Below are 11,712 nucleotides of genomic sequence, written 5' to 3'. Positions count from 1 at the left end.
TCATTTATTTGACTAGAACTCTTGCCATGACATCATAAGTATCCCTGGATCATTTGCCTCCAATCACTCCAATGAACGCAATAAAAACCAATTTGACATTAAGTATAGTACATGATATAGACAATTAAGATGGTTCTGTCAATGGACCTTTGAGTGGTTAGGTAAGTCCAACTATAGCCGTAACCATAGATGTTAGTCATGGTCCACTGGTGATATATGAATTTTTTTCCTTGTTATGCTGCTTTTGTACTATCATTTCTAAAAGATGTAGGCGGCCCATGTAGAACAATCAGTGGGTGAGACACCATATGGTGCGAAACTCATAATTTAGGTTGGCCTTATCTCCTAAGTTTAAGTGTCACGCCAGGTTGGCCTTATCTCCTAAGTTTGTCATGCCTGTGCATCCTTGTGTTAGTCGCATTATATTTTCATGCGGGATGGAAGAAGGTGCTTGTTGCAATACAAATTAAATGGTTCCGTATTGACCTCTAAATCAAGTATAAAACCTAATTTCCTGAATTATTGTTCTTCTTGTATTAGCAATTGAATTTGATGTAGTAGATTGTAGGTTGATCTCTCTTGGGTCTCAGTTAGGTCTTACATATTGGTTGCTTGTACACAATTATAAGGATGTCTTAAATAGCTCGTATTTGAAAGACTAGTGACTGTACAAGGCCTTGTACTGTTTCAGATTGCTTAGACAAATTATATGGAAAATTTTCCACTGTACTGGGACTGATTTTATTGATTATTTTCTGGTTTCTAAATTGCTGTATTTATGAAGAATTCAGTTAGACTCTTGTACTGAATTTTGTTTTGGGTTCTGCTTTTTGATCCGTCTGTAGTACAATGATAACAATGGCAACACATATTCAGATGTTTTCTGGCTAGCTGCATTGGTCCAGTCTGTGGGTGAACTTGAATTTGGACAGCAGGTAATACATCCTGGTTCACTTTCTCACTGCTTATTATTGATGGTACTGCTGGCTCCCTGTTCTTTTTCTCCGCTAAAAGAAGATGAATCTAGTTATCCTTTTCACAGATGTTCTTAGTGTTCTCACTTTCTATATCAAAACATGTACTTTTAAACATTTACCATTTTCCCAGTTATAATTATTTGGCACATTAGAGGGAAGTTTTGCCGGTTTTGGAGAATAACAAGTTATATATATCTACCTCTACGAATTTTTATTGAGGTTGAGTTTCCTATGATATTGTTTCAGTCAAATGGTTCGAGGTTATTATGAAAATTGAAGGCATTTAAACCTGTCCAACTCTAAGACCGTTCTAACATTTTCAGTTTCCGGGACTATTCCCGTTGCACTTAGGCTGGCTGTACCATTTACTATCTTTCAAGTGGTCCTCTCTCATGTGGAATCTTGTTAATGCTGATATAACTGGTCCAGCAGCTTATGTCATGGATGATGTTTGTGACGTTAGAAAGCTCCTACCATTTACTATTGTAAACTGATCCCCATTCCTGTGGAACCCAGTACCTCATCTGACGTAAGACTGATGAAGTGGGTTTTTCTTGGATGATGTTCATAGTGGGTAATATTATCTAATCATGAGGTAACCTGATGCAGCAGGTTTCTTTTCCGGATGGATAACATTATCTTGCATCACAGGCATTCCATTTGAGCAATTTGTCTTGAACTCTTATCATGAAGCCTTGAAGACAGTTTTCAGCTTAAGTACAATTTAAGTAACTAATAAAGACTTAAGTTTGGTTTTGAAGATGAGCCTTGTTCCATTTTCGTGTTTGGCTCTGTAGAAACCACTGTAAAACTGATTCATTTTGTCTACTTACTCAATTGCATCTCTTTCAACACTGTATCTAATTCATTGGAACTTACATTATATGTGTTTCTTAAATGTTCAAGTTGTGTTATATCTTCACTTTGCTGAACAATTCTGCAAGCTATCGTTTTTCAACTTACTGGAAGTGATGAATTTCAATGTTTCCCATTTGGTATGGAGGTTGTAAAGAAAGCATTTTGTGACATTTCTATTTTCTGTATTCTTTGTTTTTTCACATGCAAATGTTTAGTTTTATAAAACATTGTGCCGTTTCTGTGATGCTATCTGCCTGAGAAGCTGTTCTTCTAGTCTTTCAGCTTGAAAAGTTAATTTAATTATTGTAGATTAAAACAGAGTGCACAGAATATGAAAAACAGGATATATTGTGTATGCAAAGAGTTCAAAATGATTATGTTCCAACCATGCTCGATATATGAATAATGTATGGGTTTGATCAGGACTAGTACAGATAGTTAATAAGTTTCAAGTTTTATGATATGAATCCGTGATTTACTGGATGGTAGAAGAAACAAGTTGACTATTAGATATGTTGTGGTTGGACATAATTGTTTATGTTTTTTCCATTCTTTCGTTCTGGTTTGTTATGGTTACTTTAACTTGTTTCTTTTGTGTCTTTAGGCAATCCTGTTGCTTGGATTAATTCATATAAATGGGAAATTATTTGGTTTTTGTAACTTAACTTTCTGCTGTTTGTTGATCCTGTGACAGAGTATTATCTACTTACCCTCCCTTCTAAAGCGACTCGATCGTCTTTTGCAATTCGACAGGTACCACTTGTTTGTTGTTGGTTGCATAAACACATCAGATTATGTGAAACTGTTTATTTTTCAAATTGTGAATAATAGGTTGATGCCAAGCCATAATGGGATTTTGACGATCAGCTGTATCCAATCACTGACTCAAATGGCTCTGAAACTATCAGAGTTCATACCTCTTGTAAGCATTTCCTGCTTCCTGATGTCTGCTTAACTTGTCGTTTCTCACATGGTATGTGATGCAATATCCAGGATAGCGTTATTGAGCTTATTGAACCATATCGGATGTCAAAGATGTGGCAAATTCGAGTTGCTGCTAGCAGAGCCCTTCTCGAACTTGAATTTCAGTGTAAAGGAACTGATGCAGCACTGACAATGTTCATAAGATACCTTAGTGAAGAGAGCTCTCTACGAGGTTTTTCCATATACTTCGCTCTTCCCCCCACCACTCACTGCTTGCATTTCCATTTATTGGTCCAAAAAGAGTTGTTCTTGTCTTGTGATAATCCCATGCCTCATTGTTGGTTAGTTTGGTAATTTATCCAGCTTTGTATGCTATGCATCCTGAATCAAGTAATATTCTTCTTTATAGGACAAAGCAAGTTAGGTGTCTGTGCTTTGCGCCTAGCTCAGATGACTAGTCGATCTGATTGTGACAATGATGTCAAGAGCGACACACTTGTCGCACTCTTGCGCTTGCTTGAGAGTCCTCTGGCTTTCAACAATGTTATTCTTCGTCACCACATCTTCTGCATTTTGCAAGTCCTTGCTGGAAGGTTCTTATACTTGCATTCCCTTTATAACTATGTTTTTAAACGTTTGTGTTTGCTATACGCTGTATCACTGGAAAATGCTGTCACTTGAGATAACTTTCTTTAGTTAGCTGCTGATAGGGTGGGGTGTGTCTTGCTTCATACTTGCTAAGGATTTGAAATGATGTGAATAAGCCAGCTATATAGATGTGCATTAATCAAGTAGGTGATTCAAGAATATGATAGAAAAGAATATTTCTCATTAATGTACATCCAAGTGGAGGATATGATATAAAAGAATATTTCTCTTTTATAAGGATTCTTAAAAGAATATTCTCTTTTGCAAGGAATCTGAGAATACCTGATAGTTTCCAGGAAATTCCCAATGTTAAATACACGCTATTGTTTCATTCCTAGGACACACTCTAAAAACTCCATAGATATAATGTTAAGTAAATCTAAATTTAAGTGAACTATAAGCAATTAAGCTGTTCCATCTCTTAGCATTTTCTGATGGGTGAGTATTTGGCTTTTATTTAGTGATAGAAATGGATGTAGTTGACATTTTAAATCTCAGCCCCATGTAAAAATGTTAGATGTCAAGTCTGCTTTGATATTTTTGTTCTAAGGTTTCTCTGGATAGAATAGAATATATAGGAGTTCTTGGCATTGGATTACTAGTTAGTTGTCAGGCTTTAAATTTTTTACTGATACAGTCTCATATATTTAGGGCTCCAACACTTTATGGAGTTCCAAGAGATGAGACTCTGAGAATGGGACACACAAAGACTTGCAGTGAACTTAAAAACATTTTTGCTGCTCTTATCAAGCAATCCAAGACTCCGGAGCCTTCTTCTTGTGCACCCGACTTTCCACATAATCTATTGGCTCCAGAAGGTTATATGGAAGGGGATGGTTTTCTTCAAAATCATGAATCGACCAAGGCAGTAACAATGCCTGCACCCGATGCCTTACTGATATCGGCTGCTCAACAGGGAGCAGATGCTCCTGATGATGGCCCTGAACAAAGGAACCTAGTGTCACATCCCCCTGGAGATGATCCGACAACGATACCTAAAGTGCAGATGCCTGCTGAAGTTCATGAGCCAATTGAGCAGGTAACTAATTTTCCGGGTGACACTTCCATAGATGCCGAGTACTCCAGAAAAGCGGACACTATGTCTGACATTCGTCAAGAAAAGCGACCAGTGATTGACCTTATACATGATAGTTTGGTCACTGGCGAAGCTCCCAATGAACCTGATACTGTTTCCAACAGTCGTGAACTAAAGAAGCCAAAGCTAAAAATAAGGGTCAAACAGTCAGCTGCATCTAGTCGGGCAGAAGATCCTGATAAAGCATCTAGTCGGGCTGGTGATCGTGATAATCCCCGAATCTTGAATGCCCAAGATGGGCATAATGATGTCGATCGTGGGGCTAGCAGTTCAGTTTCTGTGGATGCTCCCCATAGAACTTTTGCTGAGACTATCAGCACTGGTAATCAGAACTTTGAAGATGCCAATTCATGCCAAGATGTTGGTTCTAGAGTAACTGCCAGTATAGGCAGTGCTAAACCCACACTCGACGGTGAAGAGCTTGTGAAGGAATTACAATGTACTGCAGATTCAAGTAAAATTTCCTTACCACTGCCACCTGCTGACCGCTTACCAACCAGCACCATGAAAATCAATAATGAACCACAATCCAGTGAACAGTATTTAGCATCTCGTGGCATCAGGAGGCATGACGTGGAAGGCAGTTCAGGGCCCACCGATCCGCAATTTTATGGTAAAGAGAAGGAAAAGAAAAAAGACAAGGACAGGAAGCGAAAGAAGAATGGCCACCACGATGATCCAGAGCACAAGGAATTAAAGCGGCAAAAGAAGGAAAAGAAGCGAAAAGAGAAAGAAATGGCAAAACTCCTTGCCGATAAACCAAATACTGTGCCACCGTCACTGGAATTGCCAAGTCAGGAGAGGAGAATAGGAGCTGCCAATAATTTGGATGCCAAGCCAACTGTAGTCGAGTCCGGGAGTAAACAAGTATCCGGAACTAGACAAGATATGGTTCGTGGGGAAGGAGCAACGTCTTCTTCAAAGGAATTGCACAAGTTACATAGTACTTCCGGAATTAACGTTGGCAGTGTGCAACCGAAACCAGCTGAACCAGTGGAGGCCAATGTAGTTGTGAACAGAACTGATGGCAGTGTAAATGTACCCCAAAGTGCTACGTCACATAAAATCAAGATCAAGTTTAAGAATCGAACGCTTGGTAAAAAATAACCACCATACAAGCTGCAGATTTTTGTTTGTAATACATTGTATTTGGTATTAATGGCTTGATGCTCTATTGATTGAGACATTTTTCTTGTAGCTGTGGTTAGTTAAGATGCCATTTTGTTTGGCACTGTATTTATTGCGAGTTCGATAAAAGCTGTGTTGGGGTTATTGTTGAAACCCTATTCGTTCATTTTACATGACTTGATAAGCTCGTACATCACCGCAAACTGTGAATATCTGAAAATTATTAAAATGTCAGTATTATAAAAGTGACATTTGAAGTTAAAACGAAGCCTCATTTGCATGTGTTATGAAACAAAAAAAAAATTGAGTACATTCTGTATTTGGAGTCTCCCTAACAATAATTCTTTTGAACTTGTTTCGGAAAATTTTGAGTTTATTCGATGTCAAAATCTTCTCTTAAATAGCATAAAAGGAGCATGATTGTTTTTGTAATAGTTCTGACTCGGAATCATAAAGCCCTCGGTCTTCATAAATAGTACGGATAACTGTGATAGTTCTGATGTCGAATTGTAATGCTCTCGATCTTAATAAAATAGTACGGATATGGATAGGGAGACTCAGTTAGAAGCTAGGCATGTACAAATGAGGTCTATCCTTTTCCACGTTTTGCTGCTCTCATACTCTACTTTTCTATCACAAAAGACAAATTATTGTTGCATTTTATAACTAATTTAAGGGTTAAAAGCATTTTACCCTCTTGTTATTTATAATGTTCAAAGAATTTAAGGGATTCTTTTGCTACATTTATTTTTTCACAATTAAAAAAAGAATAAACGTAAAAGTTTATTTACAACTTCATAGTAATTATGACCTCCTCTATTATGTTTTGATTAATATACTTGGACTTAAGGAATTCAGATTCATAATAATAAATTCACTGTAATTATTTGAATGATTCTATATTTCAGATAATTTGAAATTCTTTTTTCAAATTGGTCGTTGCATCCGTCCATTGGAATGATGTCTCGTATGAATTAAAATAAAATCCACATATTTGTCACACTTCCCTAATAATTCTGATCACCCTGCCAATTAACAAAAAGAGTTGCAGTAGTCAATCATTTCGATGATGAATACATAGATGACTCAGGGCTGGAGGAAACTTTAATGAAAAATTTTACTTGAGATCGCATTTGGTAGTAAATAATTTAATTATATAATAAATATAATATATTTATTATGTAATTGATATATAATTTTAAAAAATAATTAAATACATGATAAATATATCATATTTATTTTATAATTAATTTAGTTGGTAAAATAAGAATTTTCTTTGATTGGGGAAGCGTAGGGTAGTACAAATTAGAGACACAGAATTGACTAATTCCAAGTGTGGGAATACAAATGGGAGTGGGAGCAGAGATGGAAATTTCCAAAGACTCCCATCGCTCTCTCCTCTCCTACCTCCAAGTCCATATCATCCTCTCTCTTCACTTAATTTCTCTCCCGCAGTTTACTTCAAATTTCTCCCCCACAATTTGCATTGATTAATGCTTCCCCGGTTACATACAAAATGGGTAACAAGACCAGACTAGTTATATATATATAAAAAGGGTTAAATCCATTTTGACCCCCTGTGATATATAAAAATATCAACAATTCCCTTATGAAATTTTTAATATAAAAAATCATCCTCATGTCACTGCTCCTGATCAATTTGAGCCTATTTTTTTAAACACAATGACTAAAATACCTCTTCTAGTCAACTAGTTAAACTAAACTTATTAATATATAATTATTTTAATTTATAATAAGTAGAATTTAATATTATTAAAATATATTTATAATATATAATTATAATTTTAAAAAAATAAAAATTAATTATCGCCTGCAACCCCCTCCCCCCTTCCCTTCCCTCCCTCCACCATCCTTCTGAGTGCCGATCGCCCACATCTGGGCCACGTGGTCGCCCTTGTTGCGTCGCCTTCGAAGTTAGGGGCGACGGCCGTCGCCCAGGGGTGAGGAGGGTCGGCGCGGCCCTCCTCTTCAGCCGCAGCCGCCGCTGCAAATTTTTTTTATAATTTAATTTAAATAATATTTTATTATATAAATAATTAAATAATTATTATATGAAATAATATTTTATTATTAATAAAATATATAATATTTAATTATATATTAACTGTGAGAGAAGGGTAAAAATGTCAAAAAAAAATATATTTTCATAGAAAAATCGCAGTCAAAGCGCGTGTGGCACAAATTTTGTACGAAGGGATTTTTTAAAATTTTATTTTATATCACAGAGGGTATTTGATACTTTAATTTTCATAGGAGGCTTTTTGAACATTCCAATTATTATAGGGGTTTCTGAATTTTTCCATATATGTATATATATATATATGTGATGGAGAGAGAGAGCGAGAGAGAGAGAGAGAGAGAGCGAGAGAGAGAGAGCAGGTTGCAGAACAGAATCAATCATTGATATGGATGATCTACCAACGGGTTTCCGGTTCTACCCCACTGAGGAAGAACTGGTTTCTTTCTACCTCCATAACAAGCTCAACGCCTCAAGACCCGAAATTGACAGAATCATTCCACTTCTCGATATCTACCACTACAATCCCTCCGATCTCCCACGTACAAATCTCCCTCTCTCTCTCTCTTTTTCCCCTTAAGAATTTATGTTTCTGATCATTGCTGGAATTGCAGAACTAGGCGGAGAGTATAGCCCGGCGGACGCGGAGCAGTGGTTCTTCTTCATTCCCCGGCAGGAGAGAGAGGCCCGTGGCGGCAGGCCGAACCGGTTGACCGATCGGGGGTACTGGAAAGCCACTGGATCTCCGACCAACGTGTATTCCAGTGAGAATCGCGTGATTGGTAGGAAAAGAACTATGGTTTTCTACGTGGGACGAGCTCCCAACGGCAGGAGGACCGTGTGGAAGATGAATGAGTATAAAGCTATTCAAACTGGTAATCAAATTCATCCACAGGTCTGCTTCATTTGCATACCACTTCTGTAATGATTTTACACTTGCAATTTTTACCCAAATTCAATTTGACTGAACTAAATTATATATATTATACTTGAATGTATTTTGAGTCGTACGTCAATTACAAAACAAGTATATTAATTCAAATTTTTCCATGCCCTAAAACCCTAAACTCTTCTTCTCCTTTGAATTAATTTCATAAATTAATCTATAAAAATATATTTAAAAAAAAAACACTTACTTCTCCCCCTTTCTGATTTACAGATAAGGGAACAAATAACCCTATGCAGAATCTACAAAACATCAAAATGCTTGAGAGCTTTCGACAGGCGGACCACCAGCATGATGACCGTCATGAGGCGGCGGCAGACTCAACATCCAACATTGATCAACACATAGTACTACCGACGATAACTGACTGGTCGTTGGATAGTTCATCCTCCGGCGACCCAATCACCGTTATAAATCCGTCGCAGCCTGCGGAGATGACGAGCGGAAACTACCAGGATATGGGCAGTGAGCTCTTCTTGGACTGGGAGCAGCTCAGCTGGTTTGATTGATTATGTGAAACAATAAGGACCTGATGCTGATCATGTGATTAACTTCCAACCATTTTGGAGGTTAATTTAACTGATTTTTGGAGTTAATAAGGAAAGCTGCTAACGAGGTAGTTCATAGTTGTATGTACGTATGTCCATGAGAATGTATGACACAAGTATATGATACACGAATTCATTTCGATAATTTTGTTCAATAATTTTAATATTTTCATATATTCGAAAATATAAGTGGCTAAAATTTGCCATCTCTACATTTTTTTTGTCCCATAAACAAATTCAAAATATGTATTTGTATACCATCGAATGTGTGAATATTTATCTCATTTTATATGAATTATTGATTTTAGTTATATTGATGTATTAGTTGAATTAATGTATTAAAAAACAAAAAACAACATAAATGAAACCACCCCTACATTTCTTGTCCTTGTAATGTGAATTGCAATGAACTAAAGTTGAAGATCATTACAAACATTAACATTGTGAATGGGTGCATGGCACGTTCCTTCTAGATAAAAAGACTCTCAATGCTTTACTTTTTACCACAATTAGTATTCCTCCATCATTAAACTCCTACACCTGTCATTACATGGAGTATTAATTTCTAACCTTATTATGAATATTAATATTAAATATATCTTAATCAGTCCTCATGTTAATTTATTATAGTATTTAATTGTAATTAAGCTCTTAATTGACGAACTTGATATCCAATTATAAACGACCACATGTTCAGATTTCATATAAATTGTAATCGATTCACTGAAAATCAAAACTAATATTTTATGCCAATAATTGGTACAAAATTTCCAACTCAACGAACCCTTTCTAATTTATGGAGTTCCCTTCTAATATTTTCATTATTAGATTGAATATTTTAATTAAAATTTCAATTCTTTTATTCTCATTGCAGTGAAATGCAACATGTATGTTTCACTATATACATATATATATATATATATGAACGTAATTTTAATTATCATCAATCAATTAATTAAGTTGACATCACTTTAATCAAGCAAAGAATTCTGAATTCAGACCTCGTGTCCCCAAATCCCAACCCACATTGTACCAATCAAACAAAAAATCTCAGTTGGACTAAGTAATTTAAGGTTCTCGCGACTTTCTGACACGAACGTTTTCTTTCTTTCGTCAAATGAGGCGTTGACGCGGGGTGGGTTCCAGCCTTTCCAGCCAAGTTTTCATCAGGAAATCAGTATTCATGGACTTCAAGTACTTATACAGTACTTGCCTGTGTATAATTATTTTAAGAACTCTTTTTTACTTTTTATGAAATAATTTTCTTTTCTTTTTTTTTTTTCCGACAGAAAATATAATATTAGTAATAATTCTTTACGCAAATTCCGTAATAAGTCAGGAGGCAACAACAAATTTGAAATTAAAACTGCAAGGAGAATTTTAAACTCGTAACAATAAACATTCGAAAGTCGAAAACACACCCACTTGAGCGAAAATATAATATTTTAAACTTCGGCCAACTATGAGTTTAAATTAAAAGATTTTGGTCATGCTTCATTTTAATTGATCTTACTGTAGTAATAATTATTAATTACATATTTATATATGATATTAATAAGTGATATATATATATATTAATTATTAATAATTTAAATTCATAATATAATTATAATCCATTCACTATAAAAAAAATTCATAAATTCTCAAGCCATAAATAGTAATTCATGATTATTAATTCCACGTAGATTCTCCCATGCTACAAGTCACCGAATTCCTAGCAACTTAATTTGGTCATCTTCGTAGAGGTGTTGGCCTATAGACTTTCCTGCTTGACTCGGTATAGACTTCCACCACATACTATTAACCTTTTTCTTCGACATTTCTCCTTCTCACAAAAAATAAATAAATAAATAAAATAAATAAATAAATAACAATTATACACAATTTCAAATTTTTATATCGGACGTAAAATTCATTATTTTATGTAGGTGTATTTTTATGGTGGTCGACTCCATACAACCAAGTAATACGTTGAGCTCTATTAAAGTTTGATATTATTATAATTAAATACCCTATTTGTTATTTGAAAATTTTTTATTATTGACCCCGTTATAATAATATTTCCCCAACAATTTATTAGCTTCCATTAGGGTTTTATTCAAATTTTATATTGAATTTTTCAATATACCCTTTTGAACCTTAAATATAATTTTACATATTTCCTAAATTTTTTATTTAATTTTTTTTATAATAGTGTTTGTTCAACATCAAATTTTTATAGCTTTTTTAATAATAATTTCCATCCAACATAAGTCTTTTTTTGATATTTTATCAATTATTTTTTTAAAAAAAATAGAATTTAATCCCTACTCCTAAAGAGGTTGCCACCATATTTAATAATATATGAACCCTTTCCAAAAGATAAATAATATTTTAAAAAATAAATCAAATATAATTTATTTATTCGTTGCGTATCTAAAATAATATATACATATTTTTCGCAACAATTAAGCTTCCTCATTTGGTGTAACCGCAACGATATTCAAATCGACCTGACCTTTTATTCTTGAAAAAAATACAAAACAAAAAAGTAAGAAACACGCAAAATG

The 11,712-nt window shown here is 34.9% G+C and overlaps 2 protein-coding genes across 5 annotated transcripts in view; both read left to right on the top strand.

The window, feature by feature from the left end:
- Positions 1-5,802, top strand: part of LOC105174030 (transcription initiation factor TFIID subunit 2) — an 18,373-nt gene extending 12,571 nt beyond the window's left edge. For all 3 annotated transcript variants that reach the window (XM_011095990.2, XM_011095991.2, XM_011095989.2), the window contains 6 exons: positions 846-935; positions 2,530-2,588; positions 2,667-2,757; positions 2,829-2,991; positions 3,169-3,352; positions 4,059-5,802. In XM_011095990.2, the coding sequence (XP_011094292.1) occupies positions 846-935; positions 2,530-2,588; positions 2,667-2,757; positions 2,829-2,991; positions 3,169-3,352; positions 4,059-5,610 (2,139 nt within the window). In that variant the 3' untranslated portion in view covers positions 5,611-5,802. The remainder of the gene's footprint in view (positions 1-845; positions 936-2,529; positions 2,589-2,666; positions 2,758-2,828; positions 2,992-3,168; positions 3,353-4,058) is intronic.
- LOC105174209 (NAC domain-containing protein 90-like) lies at positions 8,002-9,384 on the top strand. Of its 2 annotated transcripts, none has more exons than XM_011096236.2 (3): positions 8,002-8,211; positions 8,284-8,544; positions 8,829-9,384. In XM_011096236.2, the coding sequence occupies exons 1-3, from the start codon at positions 8,058-8,060 to the stop codon at positions 9,122-9,124; spliced, it is 711 nt and encodes a 236-aa protein (XP_011094538.1). In that variant the 5' UTR covers positions 8,002-8,057; the 3' UTR covers positions 9,125-9,384. The 2 variants fall into 2 exon arrangements, with proteins under 2 accessions (XP_011094538.1, XP_020553649.1); XM_020697990.1 differs by having other exon boundaries at positions 8,284-8,564; positions 8,829-9,097.

Source organism: Sesamum indicum, linkage group LG11, assembly GCF_000512975.1.
Source record: "Sesamum indicum cultivar Zhongzhi No. 13 linkage group LG11, S_indicum_v1.0, whole genome shotgun sequence".
Lineage (NCBI taxonomy): Eukaryota > Viridiplantae > Streptophyta > Magnoliopsida > Lamiales > Pedaliaceae > Sesamum > Sesamum indicum.
This window is presented reverse-complemented; position numbering and strand designations above follow the sequence as displayed.

What these genes read in the sequence shown, in the direction of transcription:
- LOC105174209 (XM_011096236.2), top strand. Translation starts at nt 8,058, where the DNA reads ATGGATGATCTACCAACGGGTTTCCGGTTCTACCCCACTGAGGAAGAA. An exon ending in CAATCCCTCCGATCTCCCAC is followed by an intron (nt 8,212 to 8,283) that starts GTACAAATCTCC and finishes CTGGAATTGCAG; the next exon opens with AACTAGGCGGAGAGTATAGC. An exon ending in GTATAAAGCTATTCAAACTG is followed by an intron (nt 8,545 to 8,828) that starts GTAATCAAATTC and finishes TCTGATTTACAG; the next exon opens with ATAAGGGAACAAATAACCCT.